Source organism: Acipenser ruthenus, chromosome 31 (assembly GCF_902713425.1).
Source record: "Acipenser ruthenus chromosome 31, fAciRut3.2 maternal haplotype, whole genome shotgun sequence".
NCBI lineage: Eukaryota > Metazoa > Chordata > Actinopteri > Acipenseriformes > Acipenseridae > Acipenser > Acipenser ruthenus.
In genome coordinates, this window is record NC_081219.1 from 11331324 (window position 1) to 11343942 (window position 12619).

Here is a 12619-nt window from a genome sequence, read left to right on the forward strand (position 1 = left end):
CGCCAAGATAAACCACAGTGGGGCGGTATTAGAACATTTTGTAACGCTGGAGAATCCCTATGGATTGTATCAAATACCAATCTGGGGCTTACCCTAAAATCGGCGTCTAATAAAATGAGGGTTGCCACCTGTCCCTGTTTTTCCTGGATCGTTCCAGTTTTTGAGGAAGATGTCCTAGGAATTGAATATGCCTGCCCAAGACACCGTTTTTAATTGTGTGCTTCCACATCCATGTAGATTACTACAGTGACAACTCAATCATGCCAGGGCAATAAATTGAGAAGTTCGATCAATGAGGATACATGCAATATTACTGCAATAGACGAACACTTTTAATTCTGTCAATACTATAGTAATAACATTATAAATGTTTCTTATTGGATGAATATAGGATTTCTAAGAGAGTTTACATTTTTAACAATACATCTTCAGTCCCGGGGGGGGGGGGGGGGGGGGGGGGGTTGTGTTCTTGGGTCCAATGCGAAGATAATAGTTAAACTCTGGAGTAGTAATGGCAGGATATTAATTGCACCACGCCCAAGGAATGTATTTTATCTTGTTAAAAGTACCTGGTTAGTGCCTGGGTCTCAACCGAGATAAAAATGTGAATGCACGCTCTACCAAACAAACATATATCCACAAAGAATGTTTGTATCAGCCGAAGACATCTGGGTATAGAGATATGTAAATCATGGGGCAGTAGCCGAATTGCACACAAACGCTGTAGATCCGAAATAGATGTTTACATCCTGTAAATCAATAGACAGCAGCTTAGAAAAGCACCGTTAATATCCCCCTCTAAATCCGAGCGTACTCGTAACTGTAGCAATTCCAGTACAGCGTGCGGTTTGCGTATGTTAGTCTTGTCCGCACTGCGTTGCGTTCTGACCCGGCGTGTTTTGGGACCCAGCAGAATCTGGGTTGCTCCATGCTCGGGGCAGCAGGACTGAATGGAGAGAGCAGTTGGCAGATGAAAATAGGACGTGTCAAATCCGGCGGGCCGGCAGTAAAATGGTAAGTCATAGAATGTTGTTATGATCTGAACAATTCTGTATTAAAATGGAAGCATATGTAAAATAATAATAATAATTCGAGAACAATTCTCTCTCTCCGTATGTATATATAGCGTTGATGTTGTCTGGAACAAGTGTAGAACGTTATCATTTTGAGATATGGGGATTTTATTATTGAAACACATCAGTAGAACCTTTCAGCTGTCTATATTCTAATAATATACTCTGTATTGTATATGCAAATAATTCTTAAACACTTATTGCACTTTTTTCTACGTGTCTGTATTATTATTATTATTATTATTATTATTATTATTATTATTATTATTATTATTACTATTATTATTATTATTATTATTTTATTATTCCCTGTGTGTGATTTAGAGTGTCCAGAATGAATATAATAAAATGACAGAATCAATGCCACGCCGCTTGTAACAGGCATTATGATGATCTTCTTTACTGGTCTGTGGGAGTGGCAGCAGCTGTTGTTTTGGATGGAAATTTACTCTGTTTCCTTTCCCAGTCCACAGAGGATGTAGGAATTCATAAACACAGAACGAAGGAGAAATGAAGGCACAGGGTGTGACAGTAAACAGAATAGGATGTGCTAAATTAATTGCAGCACCCTTTTATAAATCTCCAGCCGGCCACATCCTGTCCTTAAACAAAAAATGCTTAGTTTCTGCCTTTAACTACAAGAACACATTCAGTGTGCAATGCCCGGCAAATGACAAATTAACACCACATATAATCACATTGTCGATTACCTGGAAGAAAACCCTATTCTTCTGAACAGCTGCACGTATAATAAATGTGAGGTGAAACGGTTGCATTATGGATACAATGGAAATTAAAGACAATTCTGTCAGTAAATCAATAGACGAAAATGTATTGTGGAACAGATTTTCAGATGCACTAGGTTGTGCATTAATAATGCTGCAATCCCATCGAGGGGATCTGACAGACACAAAAATCTGACAGTTGATATCTATTCCCAGTTTCTTTGAAGAATCCCGGGCAGAACCAGCATCTAAGAGTCCTGACGCTCCAGCACAATGTTCCTCATTTGGTAGCATGCTACTGCAATGGATTACCAGCATTTTGTCTTGGTTAATTCTATGGCGATACCGGTGGTATACCAAAACATGAAACTGGTACCATTCCACCAATCAGCCAAACAATCCATGTTTTGACTCTTATATTTTAACAGCAGTCATTTGATGTTCTTATTGAGGAGGAATGCCCTTTCCTTTTATTAAATGTCCCCATCTAAAACCCAATATCTGATTATACAGTATGTAGGTACTGAATTGCAGCATACTACAGTATACCACATTGTCAATAGGGTTTTATTTAACTTTTGATCTGGTTTGTCTTTTTGGTTTTAGATCTTTTTTATCCCCATCTGGATAGTCTCTGTTTCTGAACACTAGAGGAAAGGCTGAATCTCAAGGATTACACTTGCCAGCAAGCTGCAAGCTGCCACTGTAGAACAGACCCCCGAAGCTGGGCATTTTATAAATGCATTCAATTTTCCTACTAAATTATTGAGTGCGGCTAATAAACATGCACTACTGCCATCGACGATTTGTATTTCCTTAACAGTTCATTTGGAACAAGGAGTAGAATGAAACATTGAAGCTGCTGGTTATCTGAAATGTTGCATACAAAATATCTTTGTCGAATTGCGGTTTGGATACTGATTTGAGGTCCCAGTCGTCAAGGACTGGAGAAAATAATGAGGACTCGAAGGCCAGAATTGTAGCAGCAGGATCTATTTTTAAATGTTTCAAAGGAATAATTCATCAGACTGTAGCAGCCCAGAGGAGGAATCCGGTTGCACAGAATCAAACAGTGTTTGCCTGCACATATGCCGTTGGGTTACATGTTATTCCAAGTTGAACCAGCTCTTCTTATTGAAACCATACAGGGATCTCTCTGTACAGAGCCTTGAAGAACTTCCAGAATAGACCGAAATAAACAACGAAAGAATCTCACGGGACTTTCTAGTGCTGTATTATATCGTAATCCGAAGAGGAAGCTGCACACTGTTGCGCATATATGATTCAACATACAGTACCTTTCTAGACTTTTAAAAATATATATTTTCAACGTTTAAATCGCCCAAATCTTTCTGAAGACAATTCTTTCATTTGTCAAAACTTTAAATACAGATACAGACTGGTGTTCATAGTGAACTTGCTGGAAACTGAATCAAGTGGGTAAACATGCCTAACAAAAGGGCTGGGAGTGCTCACTGGTAGACAGTTCCTGCCTTGTTGAAGAAGGGGTTTGTATTGGCACAAGCTGAACTGCCTGACGTCTCAACCAACCAGCCAATCAGCAGCAGAGAAGCTGAAAACAGAAGAGCAAAAGGTAGCGATTCATTTCTATTCTTTGAGCCTTGTAAAAAATGTGTGTTTTTTAAACTGTTTGTTGTTTTTTTTAATACCAATCAAACAATACATCGCCTGAATTGTTGAAAGCAAACTTAAAGCTCTAGAAAGAAAGAAAGAAAGAAAGAAAGAAAGAAAGAAAGAAAGAAAGAAAGTGTGGCTTAGTAATTCATTAATAAGGTTTATGAGGTGTATGGAAGTGATGAAGATTGGCTGACATGTGCCAGGCCTTATAAAGCTTTTCAGTGGGTCCCCAAAGCATAAATGTAATCTTCTCCAGTGAACATGTGAAGGTGGGACAGCATGCTTCCAACCAAGCAAAATCAGCCACCTGACCAATAGAGCTGCAAAGGGCACAGAGTCGGACTGTAATTTAGAGATACAGCACTAGGTACTACACTGAAAAGCCCAATAAACGGGGAGGGGTCAATGGGCATCTGCACAATCAGGGAGAGAGTCTCAAAGACAGAGGTCCAAAATGGAGCCAACTGGGGACAAAACCAGTCCATAGGAGCGAGTTTCCATCTGTCGCAGGCTGGGTCTAGGTCTGGATAGATGCAAAATTCTTACTTATACACATGTTTATTCCCCCTTGGAAGGATTCTAGATTGAACTGCTGTCAGCTGTACTGGTAGAGACAGACTGGCATGGAGATAAGGAAAAATAACCAACCAGGCAAAGATAATGTCAGCATTAAATTGCATCATGTTCCAGAGCAGTCCTTACCAGTGAGTTTATGACCAGCAGTTCTGCATAATGATTGGCTAATGCAATGTTCAGTGTACAGTGTTCCATTAGGGTTATTAGCTCAGCCTTTTGTTATGTGCAGTATACTGTATTCTACTATAATTATTTTAAAATGGGTGTTGAAAAAAGGCCAGTACTGTGAACTGTTCTATTTTGTAGAAAATGCAGCGGGGTTGAGAATTAAAGTTCATCCGTTGTTTTGGGATGGGTTTTTTCTCTCTTTTTTAAAACAAGTTGCCAGTTCAGGCTTAATCCCAGACACTGACTCTTGCGTTTCACATTCGTTACATCATGTGATTCATTAGTGTGTGCTTTACTGCTGTGTGTATGAGTCATTTAGACAAGCTAAATCAAGAACTCCCTCCCACACACTTTAAATGAAAGCAGGAAGGGAGACTGGTTTAAAAGCAGACTAGGTGGGAACGCAGTGTTTGTGTCCTCTGAGATAACACACTGTCCCCTTTAACAGCATGTGCCCATGAGCCTTGACAACAGCCTGGTAAAGATTTTCAATATAAATTCCAGCTGTGTCCCCAGGACAGTTTAATCAGACCATTGCCTGCCTACACATAGGATGATTAAATTGCCCAATATGTTTTATTGGTTTTGTACTAGTGCTGGGTGGATGACGTGTTAGGGTAACCATGGAGACGGTACAAATTGGGTGGGTAATAACTCACTTCAGCAGTGATTTAATTATAGCATGAGAAATATGCTGTTAGCTTGTTTGCAAGAGAGGGGCCTGCCTGTATGAAGACATGGCGATTCTCCTCAGTGGGGCTTCCATGCACTAGCAATCCACTTAGCAAGTTCCTGAAAGCCATACAGTCTGATCGAAGTGATTTTGCACCATAATCAGCTTTGTTATTTTCTGTTAGTAGTGTTGAGAGCCAAGTTTAAAAAAGACGAGGATTATGGAGAGGTGGCAGTATAGGGTTTTAATGTGGTATCCAGTTTAGGCCTAAATTAATATATGTACATATGTTAAAATAAAACAAAAAAAATAATCAGATTGGACAGCCCTGTTTCTGTGTATTTTCAAAGATGTCTTTCGAGAATGGCTTTTTTCCTAACTACAATATCAATATTGTGACTGTCGCAATGATTTATTACAAGACAGTTTATAAACAGAGGACCGTTGCCCTGGTGGAACTTCCTGTCAGTGATGGGTTTGCTCTCGGCTGAGTGCTCTGAGTTGTCAGTCTAGCAGGCTCAGCTGCTCTGCTGTGCTAGGCCACAGTGTCTGCTTGGGGGGCACATGCAGCTCCAGGGCTGCCATTCACACACGCTGCTCTATGTTACTGGTTCTGGGGATGCAAAGCAGCTTTGAGATGCATCAGCAATGTTATATCATATAATCTTGAAGAGAAACTTGGTACAGGACTCATTAAGAAAGAGGTCCTGGAAAACAATAAAAAAGACAATTACAAATACAAGCAGTGCAATAAAAACATGTGTGGTTCAGACTTAATCAACAGCATACAGAGATCAGAGGACAGAAGATGTATGACATATATATGTATTACTGTTGACTGGAGGAGAAGCAGTTCTTGTTTAGAAATGCTTTGTGTATCATTTTCTGTATTAATCTTTATTTCATATAGCGCCTTTCATAGTGGCCCACCACCACAAAGCGCTTTAAAAGATACAGTAAAAAACAATGCATACTACATTAAATACAGTGAGAACAAGTGGGTCTTGAGAGCTGATTTAAAGCAAGTGACGGTGGGAGCATCATGCACCAAAACTGGGAGAGAGTTCCAGAGAGTCGGAGCCATGAATCTAAACCTCAGCTTGCGGGCAGGGACATAGCGGGTCAGCAGGTTGAAGATGTGTGATGAAGGGCATTGTATTTGAGTAGGAGAATTTTGAAAGTAATCTTGAACTTTACAGGTAGCCAGTGCAGCTGGGCAAGAGGGGTGGTGATGTGTTCAAGTTTTTTTACATCTGGTAAGGATCCTGGCGGAGGCATTCTGAACTAGCTGCAGTCGGTTGATGGTGCGTGCCGGGAGACCACCATAGAGAGAGTTGCAGTAGTCGAGTCGAGACAAATGCATGACAGAGTATCTCCACATCCTATTGACGCGAGGTTCTCTCAGAGTGCAACCGTTAACCTGTCCCCCTGCAACAATCTGCCAACAGTGGGCGTAAGAAACATCACATTTGTTCTATGTGGTATTTCTTACATTAACTGGGTGGCGTTGCATGGGGACAGGTTAATGGTTGCACTCTTGTGTACCGGCTGAACTTACAACACATGTTTGAGACCTCGAGGTGCTTTAAACTTCACCAGGATATGGTGACTGAGTCAGAATATGATACACAGTGAAGAATACATTTGTCTGGTATTTCAGAATTGTTCATTTGATTTTCACCTTGGCAGCTACAAATCTTTCTAGGTATTCTTGGTAAGATTGGTGAAACCTGTTAACTTGGGCTTATCTGCTGTTAACAGGCATGTGTGCTGCAGTGCAGGAGAGGTAAACCTCCAGCCCTCGTGCAGCAGGCAAAACGGTCAATCGAATGGCAACATGGTAAGCTGCTGCAGTTATCTTCTAAGTATTTATAAACTGAAAAAAGATTGTACTATTGTAAACTCCACAACCCTGCAATCTCAAATAATACAAATATTTGCAATGCCCTTTGCAAGCGGGTGCATGATCTTAGTCCCTATAAAGAATCTAAACTGGAACAAACCATGAATATATCCCCTGTAAATGACCCCAGATCAGCCCCTGTGGGAACAATATAGATCCCTTTTTAAAGATAAGCACAAATGATGGGGAGGTTTAGGTTGTGCAGAATGGGTTTCACATAAAGGATTAACTCTCTCACAGCTTGAAGGTGTTCCCACACTGAAAGGCTGGCTCCTCTAATCTGAAGCATGAGTCCCTGAACTGCTGTCTTGTTGCTTTGGGTGCAGGACGGGCAGAGGATGGTGATTTTTGGGGCTGTGTTCCTGGTGATGACCCTTCTCATCCTGTATGGCTCCAACAGCAGCAACGACTACCACTACACCCCTCTGAGGACCAGCCTGCATTCTCACAACTTGCCCAGCCTGAAGAAGTGGGAGGTCAAGGACGGCTACCTCCCTGTCTACGGGAACAAGGCAAGTGTGACGCAGGAATGTAGATTCAATATACCCTCAAGAAATGAGTTTCTACAATGGTGGCTACCAAAAATGGCACGCCATGTATCTTCATTTGGTGTCACTCACTGTAGATGGGAATTATTGCCAGTGCAAAGTAGGAGGATGATTGACAATAAAAAGAATGTAGGGTTATGAGTGGTTATCCTATCCCATGTAAAATGTCTATTTTGAATATATTGATGCCTTGAAGTACAAGTCCAGTGTTTTTTTTACTTAATTTAATGAATGTATACAAGAATACAAAGTAAATAGCAGAAAGGAGCTTGTGCTGTGAATTACAGAACTAAGTTTTCATGCACTAGATTCATGTTCCATTCTTGGAATGATATATGATTAGGGCCCTACCCATTTCACGGCCATGAAAAACGTGACACAGACTGTGAAATTCATTCTGCACTGTGAAACCTGATCTGTTTTGTGTACTTTTACCCTGCACTAAAGTCCAATGAAGTTATATGTACCGTTACAGGTTCCCGATGCGATTGTTAGCTTGTTTCAGTTTAAAAAAGAAAGCTCATCATTAACTGGACAGGATTTATTGATTGACACTTGACAACAGCCAGTAACTGGGCTCTACTCACTGATTGGTAGACACAGGCATCTGGGGCGGATTTAGTATGACCTATTGATCTCAACTGGTAGTACCTCCAGGCGATTAGACCTACATTTTAAAATGAGTGGTCAGAATAATTCAAAAAGTGCTACAATCATTACTGCAGCGAATCATGTAAAATACTTTGGAAGCCAAATATATACTAAGTAGTAGTATGAGCAGAAAAGCACCACAGGACAAAAATATAAATAAAATAAATGTAAGTAATTTCAGAGATTTCACATTTATATTTTTTAACTTCTGGATATATTGTCCAGCTACAGACTCGTCCCTAGCTTGGTGCTGTCTGTCAATTCCAACAAACTCTGTGGATGCAGAGAAAGCTGTGTCTATTTGGTAGGGCCCTATATATGACATTTAGCCAGCTGTTGATGGAGCAGTACGCTGAGCAGTCACATGACTTCTGTGACCCTTTTTATGTATTTATTTTCTGTTTATTTTTTAAAGACTATGAACCTCCACTGTAACCAGTGCGCCCTGGTGACCAGTTCAAGTCACATCCTGGGCAGCAACATGGGAGCCAAGATTGACCAATCAGAGTGTGTTATACGCATGAATGACGCGCCCACGGCGGGTTACGAGAAAGACGCAGGGAACCGGACCACGGTCCGTGTGGTGGCGCACTCTAGCGTGTACCGGGTGGTCCGCCGGCCACAGGAGTTCCTCAATAAGACCCCCGACCCTGTGATCATCTTCTGGGGGCCCCCCACTAAGATTAGCAAGGACTCCAAGAGCACGCTCTTCAGGCTCATCCAGCGAGTCAGCATGACCTTCATCAACCTCTCCACCTTCACCATCGCCCCCAAGTGGATGCGTCAATTTGACGATCTCTTCCACAAGGAGACCGGCCGGGACAGGTGAGGAATTTTCAACACCCCGTCAGAAGATATTCACTATAAAGTAACTACAATGCCAGCCGCTTCCTAAATGTCCCCTGTCTGTTTCTCTTCCAGAGCGAAGTCTCACTCTTGGTTGAGCACAGGCTGGTTTACCATGGTGATCGCTATTGAGATGTGCGACAGCATTCATGTGTACGGAATGGTGCCACCTTACCACTGCGGGTAAAGGCTTAAAGGCAGCTGCTCCAGATTAATATAAAATGAGTTCATCCATCCATAATACATAACAAAAAGATTTTGGCTGATGACTTCATAAGTGTTCCCATTAGCCCAAATTATTATTTTCTTTTTAATTGAAATGTGTGCTCTCTAGATTATGCCTATTGATATGTCATTAGCAATCTCATTTCACATCTCATTAGCTTTATCTCACTGGGAGCAAACCTCAATGCTTGACCTGAACTACCCACTGCCATTCAGTCCTGGGTCTCTCTCAAGCAGAGCCTGGATTATGTGGTGGTTTTGTGATATAGAGGAAAGTCAATGGATGTCCAGCAGCAAACACTTGCGTTTTTTTTTTGTCTTTTTCAGCACGAGATCCCAGCCCAGGAAAATGCCTTACCACTATTATGAACCCAAGGGACCTGACGAATGCGCTACCTTCATCCAGAACGAGAGAGGACGGAGGGGCAATCACCACCGCTTCATCACTGAGAAGCAGGTGTTTGCACGCTGGGCCAAGCTCTACAACATCACCTTCTCCAACCCACAGTGGTGACAAGCTGTGCAGATGTGTCCCATATCACACAGTGGGGTGAACTAAGTGTACTTTACATGGACTTAACATGGAAGTGTATGGGGGGTGGGACTGTCCGTGTTTGAGAATGAATGCTCTGGTAGATGTACACTACCTTCCTGAAAGGCACCTTATCCAACAACCAGCCCTGCTTAGACTTTATCAGTGGTGTCACCTGTGCTCTTAATTCAGTGGATGAGCGATAGGAATTAAACGGCAGGGAGAGAAATGCTTGGTAGAAGTAACAGTTGTTCTTTGATACCTTGAGAAACTCTTCATTGATACTTCCCAGCTGTTAACTGAAGAATACAGTTAAATTAGTGCCTAGTCCCCAGGCTTTTACTAGACCAGGGCTTCCCAAATCGGGAACCCCCTTTTATGGAAAATACCTGCGCAGTCAATCAGAAATCACAAGCATGTCTGCGGAATCAAATGGCCTAATGAAATGATTTCTTCTTGCTTATTGATGGCTACAATGCTTTAGAGGTCAGACTCCAAGTTGGTATGGCTTCAAGCCTGGTGTTAATGAGTATTAGAGTGTGAAAGGAAGATTTGAAAGGTTTCAGCTAGGGGGGGCGGTCACCTTTTTTAAGATACATAGCAGTGTGCATAACTTACAGCACACTGTTCTACTTTTAGACTTGCTGGTTGCAGATGTGCGTTGGGTGTGGTATCATCTACACTGGATTACATTCTGAGCAAATCTTTAATGGTAACTATATAATGGTATAATTACTGTTGAACTTTACAAACAATAAGAGTGTTCAGTAGAGAACGAGCAGACTTCAGATAATCCGTTAAGAGTGTGTGTTTACATGTATTGTTTTGTTCAAGGGTCAAGAAGCTTCTACTAAAATCAAAATCAATTCAAGAAACAGGGGTTCATTAAAGACTGGAGTAAACACTTTTGAAAAGTTTGAACTAAATGGTCATGTCCTCTCTGCCATTTAAAACCAGTAATGGGTGTCTGTGCACTGTAGTCTGTACCTTTTGTAAAACAAAATTACATAGATTTGTCAGGGAAAATCTTCCGTGTTTGTCACGGAGACCAGAACCTTTTGAACTTTTCAGTGCCCGCATTGAGCCCTTTTGTTCTTTAACTCATCAGGATTTTCAAGATTATTGCTCAGTATGTTTGTTCTTTTTTTAACTGGACAGTATTTATTTATTTGTTTTGTGCTTTTGGGTTTTGTGATGCAATTTGTCTTCATGTTTTTGAAGGTAATGCACAGTACAATGTAACAAGCTTCTGGGTGGAAAGTGTTCACATTAGTACTACATTTGTAAAACTAGAATCAAATAAACTGGATGAACCTGTTTTTCCTGGTCTTTGGTTGATACCAGACATCAAACCGCACCTCTCACTATTCTTTGACTATTAATTAACTGTTTCAATGCCAAATTACTTTGCAGTCATTGTATATTTTCTTATAGATATTTTATAAAACAGAATGAAAAACAATATACATAAATAAAAGCACAAAGAGTAAACAAAGACGTCCTCCCTTAGCTTATCCATTTGTTTAGCAGAAGGTAGTACAGTAATAAAGCCTCAGAGCTACAAACACCTTGGGAATGGAGGCAGTTTGTGCGTGTGAAATATCCGTAACTCTGAAAATTAGTTTTCGACGAATTTCATAAATATGTACACCTGCTATCGACATCTTGAATCTGTTAAATAATATACACCACAGTAATGCAATACTCATATTGTTACGTTGTTCTGTAAATGTAAAAAAGCTACATTTAAGTTACCATTGACATTTTCCCTACAGTTTTAAACGTCCAGCAAAACAGGGGTTAATGTAGTGTTTGTTTTTATTTTATTTTAAACAAAATTCATTCATGCAGCTTTGCTCAGTCATCCCGCCTCCTTTGGCTTGAAAAAAAAAACAAAAACAATGCATGCTTTATTTAAAACTAAAATGTTCTTGCCCTCACCTTTGTCTTCAAGGAGTTTTTTTTTTCTTCAATAATTTATTTGTATCAATGCAAAAATTACAGTACAAATAAGGGACATATTGGAAAGGAACATGACAGCAAAGAACATGAACTACAATTGGCATTACATTTTGAATGACATCTTAAGGATATGAATAATGTGTAGAAATAGTAAACTGTATTAACCGTATTAATGGGGTTTGTTATGCCATATAAATGATTATAGAATTCATACGCTTAATATTTTGGGGGGGAAACATACAACGACTGAGATGAGTCTATCAATCTGGCTAACCCTTCTGTTTTTGATAAGAGAATACTTCCAGAGATAGATAAATCTCTCTGTAACCAAAAGCTGAGCGTTAGTTTAGTTTTCTTCCAGTGTAATGTTGACAGTCAACAACTCTTATTATTTTTTTAGTTGTTAGCAATAGTAATTCCTAGGTACTTCATTTCATTTTTGATTGGAATAGAGTAAATGTCTATCTATAATACAATAGGTATAAGTTCATTTTTTTAAGTTAAGACACAAGCCCGAAAAGCCTTAGAGAACACAACAATTTTATCAACCACCGCTTGGTTACAAACCCTTTTTTTTTTAACCACCGGACCACACAGCCTCCTAACTTGGGATCACAAGACAGGCAGAAAATGTGATTTAACAGTTTATTAAGAGAAAAAGAAAAGAAATGCTGGATCTAAAACTTTTTTGGGAGTGATCAAGAAAACAGAAAATACTATTCGGAACATTTAATGTATATGTGTTAGGACCCCGACCCGAAATACGACGCAATCGGGACCGAGTCGAACATTGCTTGGTTTCTCTGTCAATCTTACCATGCATCGATCAACGAGGTAAGAAGCTGGAGCCCCGTGGTATTTTGATTAATAATGTATCGTTTTATTTTGGGGATGGATTATTTTGTTTTATCGTTCAGAATTTTGTTTTATTTCCAGACATCTATAAACCTGGCTTTCTTGACTCAGCAGGAAGGCAGAATATAAATATTGTACAATTATTTCTCCAATTAAAAAAAGAAAAATCCTGTACAATTATTTGGGCAACAGAACTGAGCTAGTTTAAATTATTTGACAGAGGCCGGGATGCAAAAAATAAGTA

General features: G+C 40.2%; 1 protein-coding gene across 1 annotated transcript; it reads left to right on the top strand.

The window, feature by feature from the left end:
* The first annotated feature begins 684 nt into the window (after positions 1–684).
* On the top strand, positions 685–10876 carry LOC117396759 (alpha-N-acetylgalactosaminide alpha-2,6-sialyltransferase 6-like). The gene is made up of 7 exons (XM_033994937.3): positions 685–1014; positions 2405–3392; positions 6615–6693; positions 7083–7268; positions 8371–8780; positions 8877–8984; positions 9354–10876. The coding sequence occupies exons 3-7, from the start codon at positions 6691–6693 to the stop codon at positions 9538–9540; spliced, it is 894 nt and encodes a 297-aa protein (XP_033850828.2). The 5' UTR covers positions 685–1014; positions 2405–3392; positions 6615–6690; the 3' UTR covers positions 9541–10876.
* The last annotated feature ends 1743 nt before the right edge of the window (positions 10877–12619 follow it).